General features: G+C 36.3%; 1 protein-coding gene across 3 annotated transcripts in view; it reads left to right on the top strand.

The window, feature by feature from the left end:
- mus312 (mutagen-sensitive 312) overlaps positions 1-15,886 on the top strand; it is a 30,409-nt gene that overhangs the window by 869 nt on the left and 13,654 nt on the right. For 2 of the 3 annotated variants that reach the window (XM_071683342.1, XM_071683343.1), the window contains exons 2-9: positions 1,010-1,823; positions 2,558-3,053; positions 3,375-3,569; positions 3,706-3,910; positions 6,308-6,528; positions 7,146-7,325; positions 8,558-12,139; positions 15,254-15,413. In XM_071683342.1, the coding sequence (XP_071539443.1) occupies positions 1,699-1,823; positions 2,558-3,053; positions 3,375-3,569; positions 3,706-3,910; positions 6,308-6,528; positions 7,146-7,325; positions 8,558-12,139; positions 15,254-15,413 (5,164 nt within the window). In that variant the 5' untranslated portion in view covers positions 1,010-1,698. The remainder of the gene's footprint in view (positions 1-1,009; positions 1,824-2,557; positions 3,054-3,374; positions 3,570-3,705; positions 3,911-6,307; positions 6,529-7,145; positions 7,326-8,557; positions 12,140-15,253; positions 15,414-15,886) is intronic. The other variant, XM_071683344.1, reaches the window with a different exon arrangement.

The raw sequence follows: 15,886 nt of genomic DNA on the forward strand, positions 1-15,886 counted from the left end.
AATAGAATCTACTAGATAACTGAGGCGTTAAGATTGGAAAATTATCATTTTTTTTTTTTTTTTTAGATATTGAGTAAACAAAGGAAATATCGTAATTTTTTAAAATCTTTATAGTAACAACAAAGATATCATAAGAGTAAAGATAAGATATTAAATAATTAAAACTGGCATTCCCATTCTTGATGTCACCATAAGAAATAGTAGGGGAGGGCTGGGAAGATCAAGGAAAATGTGGCATTAACCATTGTAAAAGAAGGTGACACACGTATAAGAATCAGTACAGCCTAATAATTTCCCAAAGATGCCAAAATTCTGCAATGTATATATGACAATATTAATGTGTCCTGCTTTTGGGGTTTGTGTGGGGAAGCTGGGTTAGGTGATAGTGCCATTATGCTAGTGGTGTATCTATGGAGTTTACCCTTTTTTCTCCTAATATCGTTTTTGAGAGTTTATCAGTTTCAATAGTGGTGGTCTTTCCTGTGTGACTCTCCTTTCGTCCTTCCCATTTAGATTTTTTTGTGCTTCCCTCTTTCTGGCATATAGGTAATATTTCAGTCACTGCTTCTGTGAGCTTCCTGCTTGTGTCCTAGCCACAAAATCCTGGACCCATGGCATATGACTTGTTGCTGCTTCCCAAAGTTTTTATGGGGAATAGCCACACATGGGCTTACCATTATGATAGTACCTCTTTTCCTCAAACAGCAAAGCTGTGAAATTTTCTTTCTGCTCTCATCATTCCCTTGTCATATGACCTTTTCACCTTAAATGTCTGGTCAACAAATAACTTAGAAGCTTAAATTAATTTCTTCATTCTTTTTATGCAAAGTTTTGCTCTCATTTGAGATAGCCCTGATTGGGATATGGGCAAAACAGACATGATTTACCTCATGTGCCCCATAGAATTGGGATTGCAGGTGATGACAGATTATTACAAAATGGCATACTTAGTGGTTGCTTAGGATTAGCTTAAGCATATTTTACTTACATTTTCTTTCCTTTTCCACAGCTACCAAACAAAGTCGCAGAGATTAATTCAGATGATTCAAGAAAGAAATATTAGGGACCGTGAGGATGCTGAGATCCGTCATTTTCAGATGTCAGAGTCTGTACTTTTTTCTTCAGGTGCTACGAGAAAGAAAAAACAGGAAGAGGAGGACAGTTGTATTATTTAAGTTATCACAATGTAAAAGCATATGTTAAAGATAATTCATGTTGTAGACTGCTTAAAACATAGATTATTATTTTGTGTCAATGAAGGAATTTAAATTAGATTATTACAGTGGTCACTGATAATATTTGTTTCATAGGAAAAGCATTAAGATTTTCCATGTATAAAGGCTTGAAAAGAAAATTAAAAAGTATAACGTGTTATAAATACATACATACATTTATATATATATGTGGGTTTGAAAATGAAAGCTCTTTAAAATTTTCAGTTGTAAAGGAAATATTTTTTTGCATAGTCTGTGATATGTGTATCTTCATAGTCTAATGTAAATTTTTTTATTTTTTGAGATAAGCAATGTTAATTTGTCACTGGCCATAGTAAGAAGGTTTATATACTAATTCACAGACTGAATGTCCTAAATAAACTTATTTATAATAATTACCAGTTACTTTTGCCATGAAATCTTGTTTGGCAATGAATAGTAAAGTTTTGTAGAAAAAAGAAAACTAAATAATATAAGCCCCAAAATGAGTGCTGGTATGGGTACCCGTCTTTCTCGCAAGAGAAAAAATGATGCGGATTTGGAGATTTTGTCAGAAACATCTCCACATGATATGATGGATGATTTTGAAGATGCTGCCACTGTTTTCAGGTAATTTTCCTTCTTGATTTTAAAGAGCTATGGTTATCATTATTTTTGCAGGATTAGAGTTATTTTTGAAGATCATATGATGTACACTAAGGCAAGTCTGGCTTTCCCTTTATTGTTTAGTGTAGGTCCTTATGACTGGGCACTTGTTTCTCATCTTTCTTGGCTTGTGTATGGGCTAATGTAATTGGGTGTTACACTGATGCATATGTAATTTTTGTAATGATTGGGTTTAAACTTCAAAGTTATAAGTTCTGATGTTCACTGTTTTTACTCTGATACATTTGAATATGATGAATTTATGAAACCCTGACTTCATTTATCAGTTTTACTGTATCAGTGTTTATGTACCATTGTAATTAGATACTGAAGAATAGAACTTGAGGAACATAAGGAGTTACTATTATCCATTCAAAGAGTTGCACTTATTTATTACACTTGAATCAGTTTTGTAGTTGGAGCAAGTGTATCTTAGGACAGTTTTTAAGTATTGTATTTTTAAACAATCTTTGCCATGAAGCAACAAAATTTAACTGTACCACCAAGTGCCCTATCAATGATGCACTTCATTTTGTGGTTAGCTTTCATATAAAAGTTGGAGCAAGTGTATAAAATGTATATAACTTTTTATAAAATGTATATACCTTGAAGGATAAAGAGACTTGTTAATATAAAGGAAATGCTAGTGTTTATTTTGTTGAGTATAGTGTACTGAAATATTTTTTTTTTTCCTCTAGACTTCCCAAGAAGCTCAGAACCAAAGACTCCTCTGCACCTCTTAGGCCTCGAGGTAGGCTCAGGAAAAGTGGTACAAGAGATGCTTCCCTAAGTGATTTACCTTTGCATGAAGGAAAAGAAAATTCAGAGTTCTTAGATGAAAACAGTAGAGAATTTGTTAACCAGTCACATGTCTTATGTTTGGAGTCTGAGAGTCTAAAACAAGACTCTAAAGATGAAGTAGGTGAAGAAAAATTTCTCATAGACTTAGAAAAATCTGTATGCTCAGAATTAGAAAAATTATGTCCATTTTGCAAACATATTGTTCCTAGTGTCATATTTTCTGACCACTTCAAAGAATGCATAAAAAGATTTAAGGTAAGCAAAGAAAGATGCAACAAAAAGCCAGCAGCAAGCACAAGTACAATAGATAAAGAAGAGGAAAATCATGGAAAGATGGAAGAAGAAGGGGAAAGTGAAGGCAGTCAAGTGCTCCCCTGTCCTGTATGTATGAAGGTATGCCACTTGGTCTGTTGCATAAGTCTGGATGTCTTTTTATATTTATTATTCTCTCAGAAGTCAGCAGAATGGCATGTACATAGACATTCTTTCATATACTTTTCTAGCCTTGAAGAGTTCAGAGCAGAGTTCTGAACTCTTCATACTTGCAGTAGTCTTAGCCATATCTATTTCTCATATTTTGGTCCAAATATTGTCTTCTGTACCCAAATTTTTCTATTCATTAGACATCATTGTTTTCTCCTTTGCTAACAGACAAATGTACTGTGTATGTAAACATTGTATAGATTTATTTTTTCAAACTGTTTCTGTTTCCAGTCTTTCAAGTCTAAGGTCCAGCGCCAGTCTCATGTGAAAAGCTGTGCCCAAGGTCATGGTCTAACCTCAGAACAATTAATTTTGGTGTCAAAGTTATTAGAAAAGCAAGTTGAGGAAAGGAGCCAGTTTGGTCTGCCTCTTCCATTCCAGCAAACAATTAATCACAGAGACATAGAGAAAGTAGCAGCAGATAAGGTGAGCAGTGGTATGGATTTCAATATAAGCATGTATAACATTTACCCTGTATGTTTTAAAGCCACTTTATTATATGTATTGTGTAGGACAAACTTGCTTTTAAAAAAAATGAACATCATATTTCCTCATACTTCAGGCAAAAAGAAACACAAAGAGATTTACCAGAGCAGCCAAAGAAGACCCTGATCTGGCAATGGCCATGGCTCTTTCACGCTCAATGGCTGAAGAAGAAGCTGCAGCAAGAGCTTCCAGGGAAGAGAAGTTGTTAACCCTTGGGTTAGACCAAATTGTGGAAGAGGATAGAAAGGCTCAGCCAATTTTGTTTCCCCCTCCAGAGACAGGTATTTAAAATATATACATTTAATTTATTTATTTTTATTTATTTTGCTTTGTCGCTGTCTCCCGCGTTAGCAAGGTAGCGCAAGGAAACAGACGAAAGAATGGCCCAACCCACCCACATACACATGTATATACATACATGTCCACACACGCAAATATACATACCTATACATCTCAATGTATACATATATATACACACACAGACATATACATATATACACATGTACATAATTCATACTGTCTGCCTTTATTCATTTCCATCGCCACCTCGCCACACATGGAATAACAACCCCGTCCCTTCTGATGTGTGCGAGGTAGCGCTAGGAAAAGACAACAAAGGCCCCATTCGTTCACACTCAGTCTCTAGCTGTCATGTAATAATGCACCGAAACCACAGCTCTTTCCACATCCAGGCCCCACAGAAATTTCCATGGTTTACCCCAGATGCTTCACATGCCCTGGTTCAATCCAGTGACATGAATATCCAGTATGGTAGTGTTGACTGTGGTGTGAAATAGCTTAAATTCATAATTTTGAGATTTATCATTAATCTTTGTAGCAGAGAAGGGTACATTTACATGTTCATCTCTGTTACTCAGTGCATAATTTTATAAATACTTCATCCCATCTTTTGAGCAAAAGTAAAGAAAATGTAATCACATTGTTTCAGATTAATGTGTAATGGGAGCACTGAATGTGAGGAGGTTGAGTTGTGAGTAATTCAAATGATCTAGCTGAGTGACTCAAATGATCTAGCTGATGAGGGATGCCAAGTTTAACTTGATATTTTTGTCTTTTTGTATGGTAACCAGAAACAAGGAAATGGAGACTGTAATTGGAATTAGGGGCAATAAGTTTTTGTTAGAAGAAATGTCAAAGAAGTGTGATAACAAAAAATGTTCCATCGTTTTTTATAAGTAATTGAGCTACCTGTCATCTGTTGTCTGACTAGAGGTTAATGTAAATTCCAGAATAAACTATGTTGTTTTGGTATGATAGCTTGGCTGTGAAGGTTTTGAAGTTACTGAGAATTTCAAGGCTTTTGGAAAGGTGTTAGTCACTTTTGTAGTGAATCTATTTTAAAATAAAGAGGATAATCATTAGACAGACCCACATTAGGAGGCAAAATGATTAGGAGGATAACTTGACTCTCTGTAGGTTTGTTAAGGGTTACGACAATGTTCACATGGACTAGTTTATCCCAGTGGAAATTAAACATTCAATATGAAATTAAACAATAGAGGAGTCAAGTAGGACAGGTAAAAACAGTTGTAAAATTGTCAAGATATTGGACTAATGAAGTGAAGATGGATGTTTTGAGCATTACAGAAATTTAGAACCTTGTGTGATAGATATTTAATATTAAGAGATGTTGCCATGTGAATGTAAAGTTTATGCCCGTTTGTACAAATAGATGGTTACACATGTACGGCTAGATTCTATTATGGTAACTGATTTCAGAAAATATGTTTATTTTGCTATATATACTGATTTATGGGAGTAGATTTTTTCATAAAATGTTTCTTATGAGTACAATATGTCATAAGCAATTTTCAAAAGGAGAGTAGGGCATGTGCACATGTAGGAAGGGGGAAGGGTTAATCGTTCCCTGTCGGATATGTTATGTCATCATAGTTGTTACATCCATTTATAGATGAAGTGGTGGGAGGGCTAAATGCAAAGGTCTACAATATCCTGGGTATGGAGATCATTGGATGTGAATCAGTTGCTCTTTGCAAATGACATGGCTCTGGTGGCAGACTCCAGAAGGGTGCCCCAGAAGCTGATGACATATTATGTGTGAAAGAAAGAGGAGAGTAAATGTAGACAAAAGTTAATGAGGTGGAGTGGGGAGTAACTGGATGGTTTGATTGAGATGTTTTTGGGTTCAATACATTTTCCTAAATGCCATCAATATGTTGTCATGCACAGATTAGCTTAGATGGGGAAAAACTGAGAAGTAGATAGAATGATGAAATGAAGGAGGAATCCGAGTATCATGGCCTGAATATTCAAGAGGATGATATGCATGCATAGGATAGAATGAATTGGATCGATGTGGTACATGGGAGAAGGGGCGATATATTGTCATTGGACTGCACCAGGGCATATGAAGTGGTCAAGGGAAAGCATGGAATGGTTTGCAGGTCTTAATAGTGGATGGTAGTCTATGGTCGATTATAATATACATGACAGCTTGAAAGTGGATATGTGCAAACAAGTCTGTTGTTTGATATTTGTTATGCTACCTTGCTAAGGTAGGAGAAGCAATTGTATAGATAAAAAAAATATGTTGTATGTACTGTATATAAGATGCATATAATCCAGCTGAAGGAGCAATCTACGTAATTTCTTTTTGAGTTACAAAATTTTTAATGTAAATTGATTCCTATCAACAGACAGAAAAAAAAAGAATACGAGCCAGTCCAGAAATAAGGGAAAAAAACACCGAGGCCGAGTTCAAAACACTGCTTTATCTATGTGTTCCATTGAGGAAAGAGAGAGGCGTATTAGTGAAAAGGTTGCTGCAATATTAGCCTCTGATGACACACCAAAGGTGAATTGGCAAATCACTGATGTTTTAGGAGGGAAAGGTCATCTCTCAGTGTATAAGGACAAGGTAAATTATAGATTTTTATTGGTTGGTTAGAAAAGCTTTATGTAATACTAATAAAAGTGTGTGAAAGGAGAAAGTTGAAAGTAAATATGAGTAAAAACAAGGTAATTGGGTTTAGCAGGGTTTGGGAAGTGAAAGACAGCTTTCAGGACATGGATAGGTAGACCGATAAATGGGGAGTGTAAAGTAAACGCATCTCTTTAATTCCAGGTAGTTTAATAAGCGGAGTTCTCCTGCATATGATTTGAAATGCCCTTTTAAGTCTTGAAGATTGAATTTGTATTTGCATAGGGATTTCAGTATATAATGGAAATTATTTCTATTTTTCTTTTCTTTGAATAATTGAAATGGTATGAATGGGTGGTATAATTATGATGATTAATTTGCTTTTGATGCTCACGTAGCCCATGTAGAATATTGCATATAGTATGAAATTTTTAAATATGTTGAAAGTATGAGATTATAAGTGGGTTATAATTTGAAAATATGAAAAAAATTACCTTACAAAATGTATGAAAAACCAAGGAACTTAAGTTCACTTATATATTTTTTTTTTCTTATCTCATTAGGTATTGGATTTGAAAATAACCTTCACAATGAAAGTTTATCTCACCTCACAGGGATGCAGATTGTGGGAAGCAGCTCATAGCTGTACTGACCAACCACTTGAAGGGTTTTATGTACCTGAGCTTGAACCATACATTAAACCCAAGGAAACAGCTGTGGGAGGACTTTTAAGAAGGCTTTCACAAATTCCTGGCCGCTTAAATATGACTGCTGTTCATGCTATGGATGAGGAGGTAATATTTATAGTAGATGTCAAAATAGTGCTGCCAGCTGGCCCAAGTTGGCCTTGTAAGCAAAACCTTAGAAGAAATATGATGTCAGATTTGTGTCATATATTTTTTTTCACTAATGAAGATAAGGATCATCATATCAGTCCTCTCAAAACTTCACAAGAACGATATGCCCACTCTAATTTGCATTTATACCTCACACTTGTTTATCTTCTTGGATATAGTGTAGAAAGCTTAAATACTTTTCCCATCTTAATGCTTTTCTGACACCATTGTCACTTCTGCACAGTATTTTTAACTTTTTCATTGAGTTCTTTACAGTATTATTTCAAGGGTTTCTGGTAAGAGTTAGCAGGTGTAACCTTTGACTGGCTCTACTCCCTTGTGATTACCTACGTTTTTGTGTGAAACTAGATAAGTAAATATTTCATTTATTTATAATAAAATACTTTGGAAAAGTTTATGAATACATTTTGGTTCAAAATTTTTAATCATCAAAACTTCAATAACTCCTTCCATCTTGTGTTGGAATTCTTAAGAAATACATATTTTGCCAAGAGGAATATGCCCCATTTCCTACTTCTTAATGTAGGCCATGTTTGTGTCCTTTAATCCTTTTGCTTCAAAGTTATATTAACAAAATATTTATTAGTTAAAAGTGTGGAGTTCGACAAGTCTTTGATCTTAAAAAGTCTTTCTGTTTTGCAAAGATTGGGTTTAGGAAGGACAGCTGCCAGTTTGTTAGTTTATTTTGATGCAAATGTATTTTATTTAAGTGCTGTTTGTTAAGGTTGAAAGGTGGGATCTGTGAGTACAGGTGATTGAATCGTAAGGCTGAGGCAACAAAATATGTGGACTGTATTATTAAAGGTTTGACCCTTTGTGGTGTAGAATTGGTGTGTAACAGGAAAACATGAGGAAGACTTTATATACCTCATTTTACTAGAAGACATACAGTAAATATATTGACTGTAAAAAGACATTTTCTTGATGTAGAGGAGCTTCTTTTTTTACATTTACAGAGAATTAAGCTCATGTGACTTGGTGGGCAAAATTAGCAATGGCATTCTGGCCATATATACCAATACTACAGTTAGTCCCTGTATTCAAGATGTGTTCTTAGGTAATACTTCTTTTCTGGGAAATAGATAAAGTTAGATAAAATGTAAATGTTTTATTCTATAATAGCATGTTTTATCTAGCTTAATCACACCTTTTATATTTTACTTTGTCAGAACTCAGACTCTGGATCTGAATGTGAAGAAACATCAGTAATTGACAGTTACTGCACACAGCTGGCACTAGCAGAGCTCTTAGGTTCTCAAGAATGTCTTGAACTCACCCGGGCTAATGCTTCTGTAGATGATCAGCACACACTTCAAGGTCTTGAACCTATCACAGACCCCAATAGTACGTTGGAGGCTGGTAGTGGTTTCTGGTTTGTTCGACCAGAAGGGGATAAAGAGAATGGTGAAAATCCACAGAATAGTGAGAGTAACCCAACAGCTGCAAATCATAGTGATACTCTTGCAGTCACAGGTAATGCTGGTTCTGTTGCAGGGAATAACAGGAATGAAAATGAGAAAACAAATGAAGATATATTAAATGACAGACTGGGAAGAGTGATTTTAAAGGAAAATTGTCATAATACTAAATTCCCTGTTGATAAAAACAATGACTGTAAGAATGAAATTTTAAGCATGAATATAGGTGTTCAAGAACAATGTGTAGATTTTGAGAAAAAGTTAATTAAATGGAGTAGTGAAATGGATGAGAGGAGTGTTATGAAAAGTCCAAAAAATGATTGCCCACATGATATTAACATAGTTAAGGCTAAAGATAAGGAAGAGGATGTCTTTAAAGCTGCATTAGCAGCTGAAAAATGCCAAGATTTGAATATTTGTACAAAACCTGATGAAAACCTTACATTACATAAAGATGAAAGTAGTGATAATCTCACTGAACATAAAGATAGTGATGGTGTGGTAATACCTGCTTTGAATAGCATTTCTGAGAAGTTACTGAAAAACAATGTGGAAAAATCCCTCACTAGTTCTTTAGACTTGTCACCAGTTTCCAGTGGTTTTAAAGTTCAGTTATTACATGAGAAGCTGTATAGTCCATCTAGTTTAGAACAGATAGTAACCAATAGCCAAAAAATTGAGGACATTAATGTAGTAGATGAAAACAGTAATATTTCTGGACATACAGTTGATTCTGATGCAACCCAAATCTTGGAAGATGATCAGAAGTCTGTTTGTGTATTAAATCCGTTTAGAAAGTTACTGACTGAAAACATTCCCCACTGCTCTGATAGTGAGGTTTTACTCTCAGGTGTAGATAACAAAGTAGCAGAAAAAGAGGAAGGTAGGAAAGAGGAACAAAAACATGTCTCACTTCCTTTAGATAACTCAATTGCAAAAGATTCTGGAACCTGTGATGGTTTTATGCAAAGTGTTGTGCAGCATTCTCATCATGACAGTAAAGAAGTTGATATATTGAATTTACAAAGCAGTGATTACCCTGAACAACACCAAAGCAGTAATCAGTGTAGATCACCACCACCCAAATTTAGGGAAAGAAATTGTGACGATGAAAGGCTTTTTTTAGGGAGAGATACTTGTATAAATCAAAGTAAAAGTAGAGAATATTGTGCAGAAAAATGTCTTTTTAGACAAGAAGCCACACGGTGTATGGAGGAGTTAACTTATCACTCAAAAGATAAAATGGAGTTAAATGTCAATTTTGAGGTAGCTACTACAAGTAAGCTGAAAGATGGCTGCTTAAAGCATGAAGAATGCCCACAAGAAAACCAAGCTGCATGTGAAGAATTCAAACCCATGCAAGAAAAACTTTTACATGACTGGAGTATGCTGTTAACAAGTAAAGAGGAAAGTGATGTCACTGTGACAACAGCCAAAAATGGTATTCTTTCTGCTCATTCTCTGATATTTCTTGCAAGGTGTCCAAAACTTTATAAAGAAGTGAAGGATGCCAAGATGCAAATAAGCTGGGACAGTGTTTCATATGAGGGTGCATACATATTTTTAATATATCTTTATACTGGTACCTGCAAGATAAAAGCAAAAGATGATCCAATGTGGTTGGATGTTTTTGATCTAGCTCTTCAGTATAATTGCAAGGACCTTGTATCATATATGGAGTCTCTTTATAAAGTTCATAATTCTCCAGTCAAAACAAATTCCCCCTCCAGAAATTCAAGGAAATTAGAAGTTATGGATGATATATTGAATTCAGATCCTGACAGTCATTTAGTGAAAAGAATGTTAAAATCTGTGCAAGGAAATGGAGTGAAAAGTGAAAGACCAGTGAAACGATGTCTGGATCTGTCTGAGGCTGGTAGAAAAAGTACATTGCTTGATAAGTTTGATAGCAGGACCTCTCCTGTAGACAGAGACACTATAAAAAATTCACAGTTTGGTAGTAATTATGAGGAGATCATTACAGAAGCAAACTCACCATATATGAATTCTCAGGAGGGGGAACCTATTGAATCACAGAATGATCAAGGATCTCAGTCTCCTGATTTATTTGATGAATCTGTTCGTATTAAAAGTATTAGTTTCAACTCTACTCCATCGGTTCCTGCTACTCCAAACCATCCTCCTTGTGAGAAGAGTGCCCATGCCATGCATCATGAACATGGTTTTTCTTCTGTTGTAGGTTCTGAGGAAGCTTATAACAGTAAATATGGGAGCTCATGTTGTTACTTAGAATCACAAAAAGTCAATAAAAGCGACCTGCAAAATTTAGTAGTCTCACCTGAAAAGTCACTGATTTCTAATAAGTTGAAGGTAAAGAATATTGAAAAGCCTGGGAAAGAACATATTTTGTATTACAGTATGGACAAAAATGTTAGTTCCTCAGGCATAGAAGATCAATATGATCTTGACAGTCCTGAAATAGAAAAAGGTAACCTGATTGATCTAACTCTCAGTAGCTCTGACAGCTCTCCTGCAACTTGCACAGTTAATAATTCAGATAATTTGACTGGTAGGTTGGATGATTCCCCCAATTTAGATTTAAATGAGGAAGAAATGGAACCATTAAAGTTGTGGTCAAGTAAAAGTAGCCTTGGAGTTATTACGGATACTGACCAACAGGAACTGATCATGGCACATGATTCAAAAAGCTCACTTATTGAAAACTTTAATGTTGATGAACATTATATTAGTAATGTGTGGGATGGTTTTGATGATATTGGGTCTTCCATGTCTGTACCCATAGATGTTTATCCAACGCCAGAAAAATATTCAGAAAAGACCACTGCTGATTGCCATATGATTGATGATGATTTACCAGCTTTAGAACACTTGCCATGTGAAAGGAAAGATGGTGGTCTTGCCACCAGTGCTAAAAGTGATACGTATGACACAAGAGCATCTGAGTCTAAGCTTGCTTCTTCTGCATCATCACATCAGCATTGCACTGAAAAAACTTCGGTATGTAAGTGTTCAGATGATGTTGGTTCTGGTATATCTGATACAGGTAATTTTACTGGCTCCATAGGACAAGTTAGAGCAGTATCCAAAGATGAAAATGATACAACATCTGTTTCATCTTTTCATGATGATACTTTAGTAAAGCTAACAACTGAACTGGATGATAGTGGACTATGGAAGGAGTTTGATGAAGAAATTGACGGTAGCAAACAGGTTTGTCAAGGAGGACAAACAACTGAGATTATTCATGAACCTGTTGCTCATTTGATGACACCTCAGACAAAGATTACTGGAGAGAAGAAAACTTTTACACCTATGCCAGACTACAAGAATATGTCATCACCAAAACTTAAGGTAGGTTAAGTAATAAACCTTTGTTACTTATCCTTCACTTCACCTCCTTAGCTATAACAGCCATAGCAAGTGGAAATTGATTATTTGGGTTCAGGTTGCCCCCAGCTACATATAGAGAATCTTTTAGATTGGGATTAATGGAAAAGTTGAGTAAAATAGTGAATATAAATTTCAGGGTGAAAAGTAGGCTAGTCCACTCTTAGTGTGCATGATATGGTATGCCATAATCAGGTTCACAGTTAAGATCATACAGACCACATTACATAGTAATGTTGACCTAGTATATATGGTAAGAAGGTAATGATAAGCACCAGTAAGGTGAAAAGGATTTTTGCATGGATAGTGATGATGCAGTTGGGGAATGTCACTTAGTTTTTGGAAGATAAAGGAACATGGGCATCTTTGTCTAGTTGATGCGGATGAACACCAGTTTAATTTGTCATAAGGTATAATACTTGGATATAGCAATTTCTGGAGAGCTTTTTTTAGGAGGTGGAGGGATGGAGTGAAAAAATTTTGAGCATTCGGGGCGTGAATATACAGGAGGGTGAGAGGCATGCAAGGAATAGGGTGAATTGGAACAATGTGGTATACTGGGGTCGATGTGTGGTCAATGGATTGAACCAGGGCATGTGAAGCGTCTGGGGTAAACCATGGAAGGTTTTGTAGGGCCTGGATGTGGAAAGGGAGCTGTGGTTTTGGTGCATTATACATGACAGCTAGAGACTGAGTGTGAACAAATGTGGACTTTGTTGTCTTTTCCTAGCGCTACCTCATGCGCGTACAGGGGGGAGGGGGAGTCATTTCATGTGTGGCAAGGTGGCGACGGGAATGAGTAAAGGCAGCATGAATTCTGTTTCTTTTCTTTTTTCTTTCAAACTATTCGCCATTTCCCGCGTTAGCGAGGTAGCGTTAAGAACAGAGGACTGGGCCTTTGAGGGAATATCCTCACCTGGCTCCCGTCTCTGTTCCTTCTTTTGGAAATTTAAAAAATTATGTACATGTGTATATATGTATATGAATGTATACGTTGAAATGTTTAGGTATGTACATGTGCATGTGTGGACGTGTATGTATATACATGTGTACTTGGGTGGGTTGGGCCATTCTTTTGTCTGTTTCCTTGCACTACCTCGCTAACGCAGGAGACCGACAAAGTATGATAAATAAAAAAAGAAAAAACAATATATATATATATATATATATATATATATATATATATATATATATATATATATATATATATATATATATATATATTCCCTGCGTGTCGTAGAAGGCGACTAAAAGGGGAGGGAGCGGGGGGCTGGAAATCCTCCCCTCTCGTTTTTTTTTTTTTCCAAAAGAAGGAACAGAGGGGGCCAGGTGAGGATATTCCAAAAAAGGCCCAGTCCTCTGTTCTTAACGCTACCTCGCTAACACGGGAAATGGCGAATAGTTTAAAAGAAAGAAAAGATATATATATATATATATATATATATATATATATATATATATATATATATATATATATATGGTTTCAGAAGTGGTAGAGGATGTGTGGATCAGGTGTTTGCTTTGAAGAATGTATGTGAGAAATACTTAGAAAAGCAAATGGATTTGTATGTAGCATTTATGGATCTGGAGAAGGCATATGATAGAGTTGATAGAGATGCTCTGTGGAAGGTATTAAGAATATATGGTGTGGGAGGCAAGTTGTTAGAAGCAGTGAAAAGTTTTTATCAAGGATGCAAGGCATGTGTACGTGTAGGAAGAGAGGAAAGTGATTGGTTCTCAGTGAATGTAGGTTTGCGGCAGGGGTGTGTGATGTCTCCATGGTTGTTTAATTTGTTTATGGATGGGGTTGTTAGGGAGGTAAATGCAAGAGTTTTGGAAAGAGGGGCAAGTATGAAGTCTGTTGTGGATGAGAGAGCTTGGGAAGTGAGTCAGTTGTTGTTCGCTGATGATACAGCACTGGTGGCTGATTCATGTGAGAAACTACAGAAGCTGGTGACTGAGTTTGGTAAAGTGTGTGAAAGAAGAAAGTTAAGAGTAAATGTGAATAAGAGCAAGGTTATTAGGTACAGTAGGGTTGAGGGTCAAGTCAATTGGGAGGTGAGTTTGAATGGAGAAAAACTGGAGGAAGTGAAGTGTTTTAGATATCTGGGAGTGTATCTGGCAGCGGATGGAACCATGGAAGCGGAAGTGGATCATAGGGTGGGGGAGGGGGCGAAAATTCTGGGAGCCTTGAAGAATGTGTGGAAGTCGAGAACATTATCTCGGAGAGCAAAAATGGGTATGTTTGAAGGAATAGTGGTTCCAACAATGTTGTATGGTTGCGAGGCGTGGACTATGGATAGAGTTGTGCGCAGGAGGATGGAGGTGCTGGAAATGAGATGTTTGAGGACAATGTGTGGTGTGAGGTGGTTTGATCGAGTAAGTAACGTAAGGGTAAGAGAGATGTGTGGAAATAAAAAGAGCATGGTTGAGAGAGCAGAAGAGGGTGTTTTGAAATGGTTTGGTCACATGGAGAGAATGAGTGAGGAAAGATTGACCAAGAGGTTATATGTGTCAGAGGTGGAGGGAACGAGAAGAGGGAGACCAAATTGGAGGTGGAAAGATGGAGTGAAAAAGATTTTGTGTGATCGGGGCCTGAACATGCAGGAGGGTGAAAGGAGGGCAAGGAATAGAGTGAATTGGAGCGATGTGGTATACCGGGGTTGACGTGCTGTCAGTGGATTGAATCAAGGCATGTGAAGCATCTGGGGTAAACCATGGAAAGCTGTGTAGGTATGTATATTTGCGTGTGTGGACGTATGTATATACATGTGTATGGGGGTGGGTTGGGCCATTTCTTTCGTCTTTTTTTTTTTTTTTTTTTCAAAAAGAGGGAACAGAGAAGGGGCCCAGGTGAGGATATTCCCTCAAGGGCCCAGTCCTCTGTTCTCAACGCTACCTCGCTAATGCGGGAAATGGCGAATAGTATGAAAGAAAGAAAAGATATATATATATATATATATATATATATATATATATATATATATATATATATATATATATATATATATATGTGTGTGTGTGTGTGTGTGTGTGTGTGTGTGTATCTCTAATAACATGGTTCATTGAACCCTGCAGAAAGAATTACAGAAGTACGGTGTCCGTCCCATTAGCCGTCGGAAAGCCATAATCCTCCTGCAACATATGTATGAGCAAACTCATCCCCTTGTCACAGATAGTGAGGCTGAGAGCAGCTTTTCTGAAACTCCTCAGCATAAAACAACATCAAAGTGTGCATGTAAGTACAAGGAATGGTATTAATAACTTTGCCATGAGAAAGTTATTCTACCAATCATATGACCATTGCTTTTATTTAGGTGTCATGGTTTAGCAGAATACAGTTTGAATTTGATAAAAGATTGCTAGAATATTGTTAGAATATCAACAAAGGAAGTAAAGCCAAATGATAAGCAGAGGGATATCATTCCCCCTCACAGGCATTCTCATGTTCATCTGGGTTGATGACAGGTTTACACTTGGAACATAAAAAGTAAAGATTAAGTGGTTAGTAATAGATGTTTCTACAGAAGGTTAGGTAGTTTGTAAGTTGTCTTCAGAGAGGGGGTGTAGTGGAAAGTTTCAGTGGAATGGTGTAGGATGGCAACCTTCTATCTATCTAATGTGGGGTTTCCAAGATATATTAGATGCTATGGTGATACCAAGAATGTTTAATGTTTTAATTACGAGTGAAGGAGGAAAACAAAAAGAAGG

This window comes from Panulirus ornatus, chromosome 36, assembly GCF_036320965.1.
Source record: "Panulirus ornatus isolate Po-2019 chromosome 36, ASM3632096v1, whole genome shotgun sequence".
NCBI classification, from domain to species: domain Eukaryota; kingdom Metazoa; phylum Arthropoda; class Malacostraca; order Decapoda; family Palinuridae; genus Panulirus; species Panulirus ornatus.